Source organism: Drosophila teissieri, chromosome 2L (assembly GCF_016746235.2).
Source record: "Drosophila teissieri strain GT53w chromosome 2L, Prin_Dtei_1.1, whole genome shotgun sequence".
In the NCBI taxonomy this organism is placed as follows: domain Eukaryota; kingdom Metazoa; phylum Arthropoda; class Insecta; order Diptera; family Drosophilidae; genus Drosophila; species Drosophila teissieri.
In genome coordinates, this window is record NC_053029.1 from 9,536,072 (window position 1) to 9,549,040 (window position 12,969).

Here is a 12,969-nt window from a genome sequence, read left to right on the forward strand (position 1 = left end):
TACTACGAAGGACATGGGGCACAAAAACTCACTACGAGCGTGGTACTACACGCCAAACCCCCTTTTTCTTTCTTTCTTTTTTTTGCTAAAAGTCAGGGGCAACAATGAAGGAGGAACAAAATAAAACACGGCGCTCGTTCTATCAAAGTGGAAGTCGCGGCCTGCAAAGGATATAAAGGCAAACAGAAAGCTGGAAAAAAAATACACGAGGAAAGTCTAAAAAAGCAAGGAAAAGCCGGGAAAGGAAACTGGGGAAAGGCAGAAATCCCCGCACAAAGTGGCAACCGGAAACTAACAACAAACACCGAATGCAGGAGCAACCGAGATGGCAGATACATACATACATACATATATGTTCATCTGTGGGGCGGAGGAGGGAGCAGGGCGACATGCTTTTTTGCATTATGGCCAAAAATCGAACTGGAATTTCTGCAATTTTTTCGGCCCGCTCCCTGTTGTTGCTTTTGGCCTCCTCTGCTTGTGTGGCTATCATTGCGTTCGTTTGCAACGCATCGGCCTTTTTTTTGGGGGGGCTGATGGTGGGCAGTGGGCGGTGGGCGGCGTTTTTGTGGGTGGAAATGCGAATGGGGCTGGGAGACAGCCGGTGGCCTCATGCATTTTCCGTGTTTCGTATTGTGCGCAAAATAAATTGGTAAACAAGCGAGCAGGCCAGAAAGAGATGGGCCCGGAGAGCGAGAGGGGGAATGTCCTGGTCAATGGCAATACATACACGACATCCGGATCGTACATAGTCCTCAGTGCAGTTGTGTGCAGGTCCTCGTTTTCCGACTGCATTTCGCTGTGTGCCTGCACGCCCACCTCCACCCATTCGCTCTCTCTCTCTCTCTCTCTCGCTTGCTCTCCGGTGAATTGCACATTGTCCCTCAGCTGCCACGAACCCCCGGCCGCCCCAACCCCTTCCCGTCCACGCCCCTTTTTTATATTTCTGGCCACCGAAATAGGCTGCGTCGCTGTCGCTCTCGCTGCCGCCATTTTCACCAGCTTCGCCGTACACGTTTCCATTCGCAACACCCTGCCACCCTATCTCCCCCACAACATTTCCCACCTCCCCCCGAAAAACCGACCCTCCCGCCCCCCGCACTCGCGCCGTTTTCCCCACGCATGTATTTCAGCCGCCGCCGTTGTTGTTTTCCCGGTCGCTGCATTGGCTGACGCTTCTCGAGCCCAGCTTTTGTGCACAGTGAGCCAGGGAACTATCTATCCTATGAGTCCAAAAGAAAATACCACTCTAACTGAATGGCTCCCCAGAGTTTTCAGTGTGGTCCACTATTCTACGAAGTTTGCACACCATTTAAAAATTGATCTGTGCTTGGGCTTAAGTTATTGTTTATTATTATTGGTATTATTGGTGTGGTAGCATTGAAATAGAAAAAGAAGAATTGATTAATAAATATTAATTTAAATAACTCGTACTCCGTTTAGATAAGAGTGAAGAATTTCTTACGCAGTGACCACTGTGCCAATCCAATCGGCAGTTGCGCCATATAAAACGATTGAAACACAGCGCGACATTTCTGTTGCTGTTGCTGTTGCCACTGCTGCTGCTGCAACCTGACGTAGTTGCTGCTGCTGCTGCTGTTGCTGTTGCTATGTGTGCCAGGCAAAAGGCCAAACGCATGTGTGGTCAGGATGCCAGCTGCCTCCCCGTGCTCCGTTGCGTGCGGCAGAGTGCAGGACAAGGAACTCGGAGCACAGGAGTACATAAACTACATAGGGAGCGAGCGAGAAGGAGGTAAAAATCGAACACACTGCTCGGGCGAGTGAATGAAACGACGAGCCTATGTACAAAAGGCATCCTCTGCACATGAGAAGCGGGAGTGACATGTGTGTAGGTGTGGGCTTGGGTGCGGATGTGCATGTGGATGTGGATGTGCATGGGGATAAGGATTGGGGGCAGGTGGTACGTGAGGTTGGGTGGGCCTACGCATCGGTAGCTGGTCTGGTAGCCACCTCAACTGCCTCAACATCGGCAAACGCATCGAATGCGCATCGAATCGAAGCCCAACGTTGATTGTATTATATTGGCAAAGTTCAGAGCGCTCCATCCCAGCCCAGGCCACCCCGCACCGCGCAACCCATCTGAATCACCCAGAATCACCCACCCGATTCCAGCCACCCCACCGGCCATAACTCTGGTTGTCCGTCAGACATCAGTTGAGCGGCGTGCACTTAAATGCCAGTGTGCGAGTGCGAGTGAGTGTATCTATCTATGTGATGTGCCCCCTACAGGCGGGCTCACATGCAGCAAATTGAATAAACTCCCCAAATCAAATTTTTCTCCATTTTGCCGAGAGAAAGAACTTTGACTGACATGCAGAGGAGCGGAGTGTGTTGGCGGTGCCATCTGTGTGTTTCTTAGCCATTTAAAGGGTCAATGAAATGCAAAAGTCGGCATTGTTTTGGGCTCCTTTCCAACTGTGGGGCCCAACAAACCGTTTCGCCCTCCAAGCTCAATTGTGTCATCTTTCATTTTGATGGCCAGATGGTTTTAATTTCGAAAAATATGGCCCCTTATCCGATGGGTAAAAGTTGTGTTGGGGCTTTATAGACATTGTTTATGTTTGCAGAAGTCATTGGTCGATATCATTCCATTTGTGGGTTGATCTTATAAATAAGCAGACCCTTTCTAATTACTATTCGATTGCCTATAATAACGTAAGATAGTCCGATGTTTGCTAGTAATTGTATATATGTACATGTGAAAGTATCTACGGATTTATAAATCATCTATGCAACTCCAAGTTCATCTACTTTTGACATAGACAATAGGCAACTGGTCAGGCTTTAAATGTGAATATAACTACACACACGACCCATAGCCATACATAAACATCCTGCAGACTGAACTCCAAGCTCTGGACTCTGAAGTTCCTTTTGTTTCAAACGAAATTACGTTTAAATATTTACTCTTTTCCCCCAGATTTTGGTTGTTTGCTGTCCCTGTGTGAGTTTGTGTCCTGAGTTGGCTTCACTCGGTTGAAGGTCAAATTACGAGAGCATTTTACTAACTTTTCAGTTCGCCGCCCCTTCAAAGTAAATTTAAGGCCAAAAATGTATTTTGTATATACATGAAATGGGTCAAAAGTTGTTACAGCTTTTTCACTACTCCGGAGAAAGTGTTAATTTTGGGAGTGAGCAGGTTTTTTCAGTTTATTGATATTGTCCGGGTGTGGTTGTGTTCTCGTCCAAAGTTTAAACCATGGCTAGCCCAAATTGTTTGTGCAGTCTACGCTCGAGAAAACTTTTCAGTTGCCTACTTTCGGGCACCTTGACCTACTAATGCAACTTTGTTTGTAGTCAAAATCGTTGTTTTTATTGGTTCTTGTTGCTGTTGTTGCATCCTGGGGCATCCCCTGGAAAATCTTTGTCTGTGTGTGCCAGACGGAAAAGTTCACTTTACATTTTGTGTGCAGAATGCGGAATGGTAATAATTTAAATTTAAACAAGGATTCAGTTTATCTGCGTGCACAGATGAATTATTGATTCGAATTATGAGGACCTACACTGAAATGGCTTTTAAGAAGACATATAGCTCTTGCGAAAGTGATAAACGATTATTTCAGCGTAACAAATGTATGTGTTCTGGATTTAAAATTATAATCTACTTGGTTATGAACTGTTAAGACCTGCGTTTAACTTAATATGATATTAAAAATCAAATAGAGAAAAATGTATTAATTAATCAAAGCGTGCTTAAAATTTAAAGTCTAATCATTTGCAATTTAACAAAAACTTGTTACTCTACAATTGCAATTCTCATCTGGCAATCGCATGCCCATTCCGTAAAACGCAACAAGTTAGCACTCAAACTTATGCAATGACTCATATCTTGCATATTTAATGCAAGTTATATAGAATAGCAAACTAGATTTTATGCCACCCATCACTTGCAACACCCACAAAAACAGACGCTCACAAGGACACCGGGGACTAGCAGGGTGGCAGGATGGCAGGACGGCAGGACGATGGCTTTTTATATGTATTTTTCCTACTCTTCCTTTTCGTATTTGGCAAAGATAAAGTTTTGTAATAAAAATGTCTGCTGGCAGACAACGAGAAAGTCTGGGGGGTCCGGGGGAGTCATCCGGCCGGGCAGACATTCTGTCTAGCACTTTCCAGCCCGAAGTGTGTCAGCAACTTTGGCACGTCCTCGACATCGTCGTCGTCGTCGTCGTGAGTGTGTCCTTGCCCTTGGCCCACACACATGAGGCAATATTATATATAAAAGCAAACATACAATTTTATATATGCATATGCGTGTGTAGGAGGAATGGACTTTAGTTTTATGCAGCTTTGAATTTCACGGAAAGCCAAACTTGACACATTTGTTGACTGCCTTAAACGCATCCGGTTGATAGTTGATTTAAATGTTGCAATGCCTTAAACTAAACTAATCTTTAAAAAATAACCTTTGCACCCCCAAATCAATTGTATTTACAATCATTTAATTTAGGTTTATATTTTTGGTTGATTGGAAATTTCGATTTACATAATTTCACATTTAAATATACAAAATTCACACACATTCGAAGTAAATAAAAATGTATGACTTGTTCTAAATTGTGTGAGTTGATCAAATAATTAAATACGAAACTTGTGCTTGTCAATGAGTACGATTTGTTGTCCTGTGTATTATAAATATTATTTGTGAGACACCCTTAAGACCTTATGATATTTTTAGTGCAGTATAGAACGTTGCCTAAAAATATGTTACGATTCGTTGGTATGAATGTGATTCCTTGTGTGATGAGAGTCTACAACATGCGAGTGATATGCTTCCGATAGTTATTAAATTAAAACGATATGCACATACATAGATCACCTAACAAAAAATGCTAAAACCTTACCACTAAATGAAAGGCCCCCGAATATTAAAGATTAGCCCATGGACCAAAATTACGCCTTGCGTCTGATACCAATCAGGCAGAGCACGAAGAAGATGATCGTCCAGCCGGCCATGACCAAGAAACCATTGTACACCTTCTCGTGGGTGATGCTCCAGCCCTTCTCGATCACATTTCGAGCGGAGATGGAGGGTATGGTGAAGGGTAGCACCATCACTAGATCCTGCAGGAACTGCGGCATGCTCTCCAGGGGCCACAGAAGTCCTGCAAGTATTCCCAATTAGGTTTCATTAAATATGAAGATGGGAAAACTGGCTAGAGAACACTTACCACACAGTATAATCATGGGGTAAAACGCGCCAGTAGCCACAAAGTTTGCCTCTGTGTGCGACTTGCAAAAGACGGATATGAAGAGACCTAGTGGATTAAAGCATTGTTAACAAACTGTCCTCTTGGAATGTTTCTTGTATCTCAACTTACCGAACAACATGCCACAGAATGCAGTCAGCGTTAACAACCCAATGAGCGTTGTGGTATCCCCATTGTTGTAGGTATCGAACACTAAGCCAATATACATAATGACCTCGAACGACTGCAGGGCCATGATGATGAGCTGGGTTAGGAGATGGGCCCACAGCATTTCGTTGGCCGAGACACCTGCCAAAAGAGTTCGGTCCCAGATGCCATCCATGCGCTCAGAAATGAACACTGCGGCCGTCATCAAAGTGGCCAGGAAGAACACCATGCTATGATACAATTAAAGCAATTAATAAATGGCAATCCCAAACAGTGCTGCGAAGAGTGGTACAAGTTAGCAGTTAGGGTTTTGGGAAATGCTGAAGCAAGCAAAGATCTGATTTACTACCAACGAAGAACCAATTAATGGATTGCGGTGAATTTCGTCAGCTCATAAAATAAAAAACATAAACACGTGAGAAGAGGTAGTTGTGTGGTCCATCGTGTGGATTCTCTACTCACGTCATTATCACTCCGGGGGCACAGTACTGCTGGAACTCGATGTCTGTGCTGCCAAAGATGGGTTCCTGGAACTGGACGGGCAGATCTACAATGGCCGTGGATACATTGCAGTCCTTCACAACACTCCTCATGAATGTACTGAACTTGTCACGCAGTTTTCGCTGCATGAAGTACGCCACTTGTTGATCTGCAAAACAACTTTATAGATTTAAAAGACTTCGCACGTGGACTCCCTTACCCGTCATATCGATGTGGATACTAAGCTCGGCGTGGTCCACGGCACCGTCACTGGTGTGGATGCCATCCTCCATCACCGAGAGAATCGAATCGCTGAAGTTCTGGGCAAAGTGCAAATAGCCAACGGTTGTGGCCCGCTTTGCATCGCTCAGAGCATCTGCTTCACTGGCATAGTATTTCCGCGTGGCCACGTCGTCACCCAACTCGCGGATGTATCTGCAGGATAGCTTGTTGAATAGACAGCTCTCGTTGTCGTTGTCCTTGTAGACTGTGACCAGGTTTTCGTCAAAGCACTCCCCATAGTTCTCCACCTCGCCGGAATACACTCCTATTTGAAGGTTGGTGGGCGTCTTTCCAATGGCCAGATAAAAGCACGTCAGTTGTATGATGGGAAACAGTAGCATGAAGATAATTCCCCTAAAAATATTGCTCATTAGTGGAGATAAATATCTATGGAAGTTGGTTGCAACTTACGAGGGTTGTCTAAAGAGTTGTACAAAGTTCTTTGTCATCAGAGCCTTTACCCTGCCCTTGGTGGTGAAGAAAATCTTTTTGCGGTTCTCGTTTAGGGGCTCCTCGAAGGGGATGGGCGCCTTTTCCGGCGTGTTGGGCTCGTGTGTGTCTATTACCTCAGGGGGCAGCACAGCTGCCGGCAAAGCCTGATTCTTGTTGTGATCCATGATTTGGGCCAACTCGTCTTCGTTGCCCTGCCGCTGGCTCAGAATGAGAAAGGCGTCCTCGATCGACTGAGTTCCGAACTTGATCATAATGTTGGTAGGCGTATCCTCGGCCAATAGCACTCCATTTCGCATAAGACCAATCTGAATGGGTAATTAGAGTATACATTTAACTCCGTATTAATCATGACTTCCATTTCCACTTACGCAGTTTGCCTGTTTGGCTTCCTCTATGTAATGGGTGGTTATAATCACAGCCAATTTGCTATTCCTCGTCGTCTCCACGAGAAAGTCCCAGATTCTGAAAGGTGGTACAAATTAGGTTATTCGGAATTGGAAAACCAACCACTTTCTTGCACCCACTTTTCACGCAGCATGGGGTCCAATCCCACGGTGGGCTCGTCCAGAATGAGGAGCTCCGGATCGTGGATCATGGCGCAGGCGAAGGACAGGCGCCTCTGCTGTCCACCGCTGCACTGCTTGATCATCTGCCTAGCTGGCGGCAGTTGGAGTAGCTCCTTCAGCAGCTTGAACTTCTCCCGGATGCGTTCGTCAGTCAGTCCGTAGATGCGGCCGAAGTAGAAGATGGTCTCCTTAACGGTCATCTCCTCCACCAGGGCGATCTCCTGGGGCATGAATCCCACCCGGGAGCCTGGCACGCCGCTGCCCGGCTCTCCTGGCTTGACGCCCAGCACGGCGACCTCGCCTCCGTTGAGGCGCCTCTGGCCAACGATGCAGGAGAGCAGCGTAGTCTTGCCGCAGCCGGAGGCACCCAGCAATCCGTATCTGGTTGTAAGAGGGAAGGGGCATGGTACTTAGTTCGGTTTACAAAAAATAAACAAACGGAAATGCAACTCACATAGAACCACGCATCACGTTCATATTCAGCTGGTTAAGCACAATCTTGGGATTTGATTTGGAGCCATAGTACTTATAGCCATTCCGCACCTCAACAGCAGCCATTATGTTTTATTCTAAGAAGTAATAAATATAAATAATTTAATGTTTTTCATGCCTGTGGGCGCAATGGAATTCATGTATACTATTTTTATTTGAGACATTCCTAGAATCTATAGCTACAATGCTCGCCTCTTCTTTTATTTCTGGCTCCTTCACTCGGAACATCATAAATCACTTGCGTCAATAATTCGCATTTTCTTGATTTGGTTATGTATTTTATTGATTTGCCAGGCTTTATGGCATGCACGTGTCGAGGCACTCAAATCACTTGTGTGGTCCAAAATAATTTTCGGGCTTCTATTCGAGCTCTAAGTACTCGCTAATTAGCCATCTTAGCGGTTGAATGAACACGAAACCGAAATCAGTAAGTTCTAACTAACTTAACCAAGAAAGGGTTCATTGGCCTCTTACTTAAAAATGGACGCCAAGTATCTATAACCAGCATCTGTTAAAATTAACACTTTAAATAAGTTCAGTAAAAATGTGAACTAGCTTTGAACGATTTGTTAGTTATAATTAGAACATTAACATATATACCTATAGACCAGCTACCTTACTTCAAGGGTATAAGAATATCGTCTCAGCTAAATTAAAATGCAGTATTTTACACTCATACCATTGCGAGTATATGACAAACTCAGCGAGCAACACGGAACTTCTGATGGAAAGATGCAGAATCGTCTTGAATAACAATTATATACCGTATAGAAGTATGTATATACCTAAGGTCTACACAACGTCAGTACAAATGCATTTAGAATAAATAAACACTTTGCGAACTGGATTGTAGTTGAGAAGAAAATATGTCATGAGAGGTTTAAGGGGCACAAAATCTGACTTGTAAATGGGAAGAGCTGACTGTTGCATGTCGAGACAAAACCTTTTAAATGTGAAATGAATCGCAAGTGGATCATGACACCTAAGCAGTCAGAGATATCGTTTGCTCAAGGGAAAAGTACAAAACGACTGAATGTGTCGAATTGAAGTTATTTGTTTTCCGACCCATTAGACCTGTGAGATGTGTAAAACACTATTGTATACTATAACTAAAATATATCTACTATAGATATTGATTATATTTTATTTGTAACATTTGAATTAAGTTATTATTGCTTTTTCCGTTTGATATGCGACTAGAAATTCCTAAAAACAGAAACGAAAAAAATCATTATACATGTGACCTCGCTAATCAGACTTTGACCCACTTAGATTGCCAACTCATGTTTTAGTCTCAAGCCAAAAATAAACTATTTACTTGATTGCATTTGTAACTATTTATCTCTCTCACTCATTTATTTATCTCGCCATGATATATACATAATCAACAACAAAATCAACAATGAAGTGGGGGAAAAAAACTAAACAAAACACGCCCATAAAGCGTTCGAAAGCATAACCTACAAAAGAGTAAGCATTTACCCAAAAAATAAATTGAGTAAGGTTAGTAACACACAGTCGTGGTCATAACTTTATGGCTTGTTTTCAACTTTGCTGTTTGCTTAACATTGCAAATCGTGATGCAAAGGACTACTACGAGTATTCAGCTATTTCAGCTTAATGTCGTTTAAGTTTTATGGGTTTTATGCGCAGCTTTCGAGTCGGATTGGGAAGCATGAACAAATGCGGTTCAGGTTAAGTAAAATAAAAAACCATTAAACCAGTGTGACATAGTTGACAATGCACATTTGAATTTAATGAACATGTATAGTAATCTGTAGCTTCTCCACATCATTTTTTACTGTCGAAACATAGGGATTACTAAGGTTTAATGTCCTTAACTAATCGATATAACCGCACTGACATTATGAACAGTACCTATGCACTAAATGAATATATTTCGGTACAACAATCGATACCCAAAACCGACACCTGCCATAACACAAATAAAAAAAAACCCGAAATAATTAACAAAACGAAAAAAACCAAGAAGTGAGCATCAAGGTTGCCAACTGGTTAACGGCGGACCGCCGCTGCTGCTGACGTTGTAACTCAATTGCGAGCGGTTCCCAAAATTGGTGGATATATTTATTGATGTCTGACCGTCTTGCCATCAGCTGCAGTCGCATTTTATTTGCCAATGTTTTGCAATGTTTGCAATTGAGCTGCCACGGCCATGAGCCGCTTAGAAAAATAGGGACGGACCCCCAAATTGCTTTCTCAGCCCCCAGAACACAGCCACGAGCATGGCCAATGGAGTAGGTGTAATTATTGCCAAACACGTTGCTAAATGGCCAACAAGTTTGCTGTTACCTTGATGCGGTTTAACGGCTTATTTAGCAGGCCAACCATATCAACGGTGTGCCAACCCCTCCGATGGCATATTCCAGTGTTAGTGGGTATTTAGTTCGTGCAACACGTTGCAACTGCGACAAACCACTCTCCAGCCTGGCCCAGCTGTCTGCTGAAACTCCTGCCAACTGCTTCCTTCTCATTTGCAGTCTTTTTCACCATTTTCTTCTTTCTCTTTCATCGTTTTTGTGGCATGGCCACTTCTTATATAATGCCACAACAATCATTTCGGTCAAACTGCAACGGCAGCGGCAGCAGCAGCAGCAACAGCAACATATCCACAACAGCTGTCTGCCTCGGATTGCGCGCCTGTGTTTAAATCATTTACCTTTCGAATGATTCAACGGTTTGCGTATCCGATTGATTCTAATTATGTATGCTCATTATTGTAAGTACACCTATACAGCTGAGACATAACTTCCTGACTTTACAAAAGAACGCTTCAGTCAAGGTTCAAGTCTCTAAGTATATTCAAATATATTTGCAGAAAATATAATTATAATTCTCAGATGAAAATTCAATCATGATTCTTATTTTAGCTTCTTGAAAAATATTAGATTTTAAAGCCCCTTTCAATTACTATCTTATTGTATAATAGAATCATTTACCGTTTCTCTAAAATTATTGAGTTTTTCTTTACTATCTTATTTCAATCTGTTTAAAATGCATAAATGATTAGGATAATGCATCTTGTCCAAGTATTGCTTTTGTTTGTTTATTTTTTTCCCATTGAATGCACAAGTGAGTTTATGTCATTATGCTATTCATTAAGCGATTTGTCCTAGTCGTTGTGTTTTTAGTTCGTCATCACAGATTTGTGTGTCACAGTACTTTTTAGTCGAAAACCTTTTTCTGTTTTGTCATCCGAAATTACTACATCTCAGAGCAAATTATTGTGCGCAAGTTATGCGCGTTTTCCCTGTTGTACCTTTTTCCGTAATCCCTATGTTAAATTGCTTCACCTGCTAGCATCAATTTCTTTGTGGCGCTCTAACTCCCACTTGAAACCGAAAAATAAGCAGAAATCATTGGGTCCCAAACACACCGAAGAGATAAATAAATGGATGGGGTACTGTTGCAATATTTTGCATTGCTTAACCAACACCAACCACAGCTCGACTCAGCGTAGCTCAGTTCAGTTTTGAGTAAGCTTTTTAGGCACTTGATATTTATTTTATTGCTAAACCCATATTTGGAAAAGGCAAACAGAACGCCGGAAATTTATTAATAATGTTAGCTGTCGCAGTTTTTCACCACTTTTCGGTGTCGATTATTAACACAATATATTTGGCTCGTGGCCGTAGATCTTCTTGTGTACACACACCGAAATTCACATACACCCAGATAAAATTCACATGTGGTCATGCTTCGAGGCAGCCCGCTCAAGTTTGTATCTTAAGTCTTTCGTTTTTCATTTCCCATGTGTTTGTGTGAGTGGTTTTTCTCATTCGTAATCGTTATTTGGGCGATGCAAAGCCGTCACTTATTATTTTAAAGTAAAGTTTTAAAACCTCTGGTTTTAATCAAAATTAAATTGGTTCCAACTTTTATTTCACATTGTAGTAGCTTAAAATGTTGGTTCCTTTTCACACACAAAATCTGCGCAAGTATTTCTTACTGTAATGAAGAAATATTTTTGTTTGTTTAACCGTACCGTATAAATCGAGGGACTTTTCGCCTATCTTCTAACTGATCGAGTTGCGCACGCGCGCTTTTGGTGTTGCAATTTTTTCTTTGCTTTTCGCCGATTCGACGAGTGGCTTTTTGGCTTTTTCCGTTTTTCTTTCGACGGTCTTTCACGCTCGGCTGTATCGGATCGGCTGAACGCTGAACGTCTCCGCTTGCCACAAGTGTCGCTTGCAAGCTCCGTTTCTCGACTGAGCTGACCAAGCGGCGGATCGGGCACTCGCAAGCTCAATCCACCCGGCTTGGCTCAACTGGGCTCACCTGGGCTCTACTTGGCTTGGATACGGCGCCAGTCATCGCTTCTCTTAGCTTTCGACGATCGCAGCGCGCAGCTCACAGCTCGCCATTCAAAACTCACAAGTCGCGACGCTTGCAGAGCGGTGCTGAAAATAAAAAAGATTTTGTTTGTGCGGGTTTTTTTTTGTTGTTTCCTGGGGTAACGAGTGTATGAAAAAAATGAAGATAGATTGTACGAATAAAATTATTAATGCGGCACAACGCTGCGCTTTTTCCATCTATTTGTTTTTTGTGCGGCGTCTACCTGTTAACTTCTACAAATTACTGTATATACAAATGTATGTATATATCAACATCCTTATAAAGGTGTATATGGGTGGAAAGAATAAATTCTTTATACACATATTTATAATTATCCGATGCTATCGCCGTCGTTATTCCAAAAGGGCATTTATCTGGTACTTGGCTTTATGAATTATTCAATATTTGCTTTATCCACAACCTGTTCAGCAAGAAACCAATTGATTCGTAACCAACTAATTATTCTTCGAATTTATTTGCAGGTATGTGAACAGTGCTTAGAAACGTCAGGTTAATAACAATTACTATTTCGCAGTAAGTTCCATTTTCAATATGCTAATGGCGCAATATATATTGTATATTTTAGTTTTACAACCAATAAATTAGGAGATTTTATGGACCAGATTTTCGAAATAGGGTGGATACCCCAGTTAATGATTTTTTGTTATGCCGTTAAAACTTAGTTTTTCTAAAATAGAGAATGGACACATCCTGTTCTATTTGGTTGTATCTTTACGGAATTAATTGTGAAGTCAACTTCACATTTTCGAGGGGGTCACCTATGACTTTGTGAACTAGGAATTAAATAACCTTATGAACATCGTCCGTAGTTTGAAAAAGTTCTAGTAGTCATGACTAAAATACAAGGGTCACAGAGCTTCAGATTTCAGCTTCCGGCTAGAAACCTATATAATATAAATAAAATATTTAATTTGTAAAGATAATAGTAATGAGGAGAG

At 42.3% G+C, this 12,969-nt stretch overlaps 2 protein-coding genes across 2 annotated transcripts in view; one reads left to right on the forward strand and one right to left on the reverse strand.

Annotated features, from left to right (window-relative positions):
• LOC122613327 (neuroguidin) overlaps window positions 1–12,969 on the forward strand; it is a 37,068-nt gene that overhangs the window by 4,735 nt on the left and 19,364 nt on the right. The window lies entirely within an intron of this gene.
• On the reverse strand, window positions 4,465–11,896 carry LOC122613305 (ABC transporter G family member 20). Its single transcript, XM_043787418.1, has 10 exons — window positions 11,661–11,896; window positions 7,617–7,731; window positions 7,121–7,543; window positions 6,965–7,058; window positions 6,555–6,901; window positions 6,082–6,497; window positions 5,844–6,030; window positions 5,346–5,611; window positions 5,196–5,282; window positions 4,465–5,129 (listed from the first exon to the last, which is right to left on the reverse strand). The coding sequence occupies exons 2-10, from the start codon at window positions 7,718–7,720 to the stop codon at window positions 4,918–4,920; spliced, it is 2,136 nt and encodes a 711-aa protein (XP_043643353.1). The 5' UTR covers window positions 7,721–7,731; window positions 11,661–11,896; the 3' UTR covers window positions 4,465–4,917.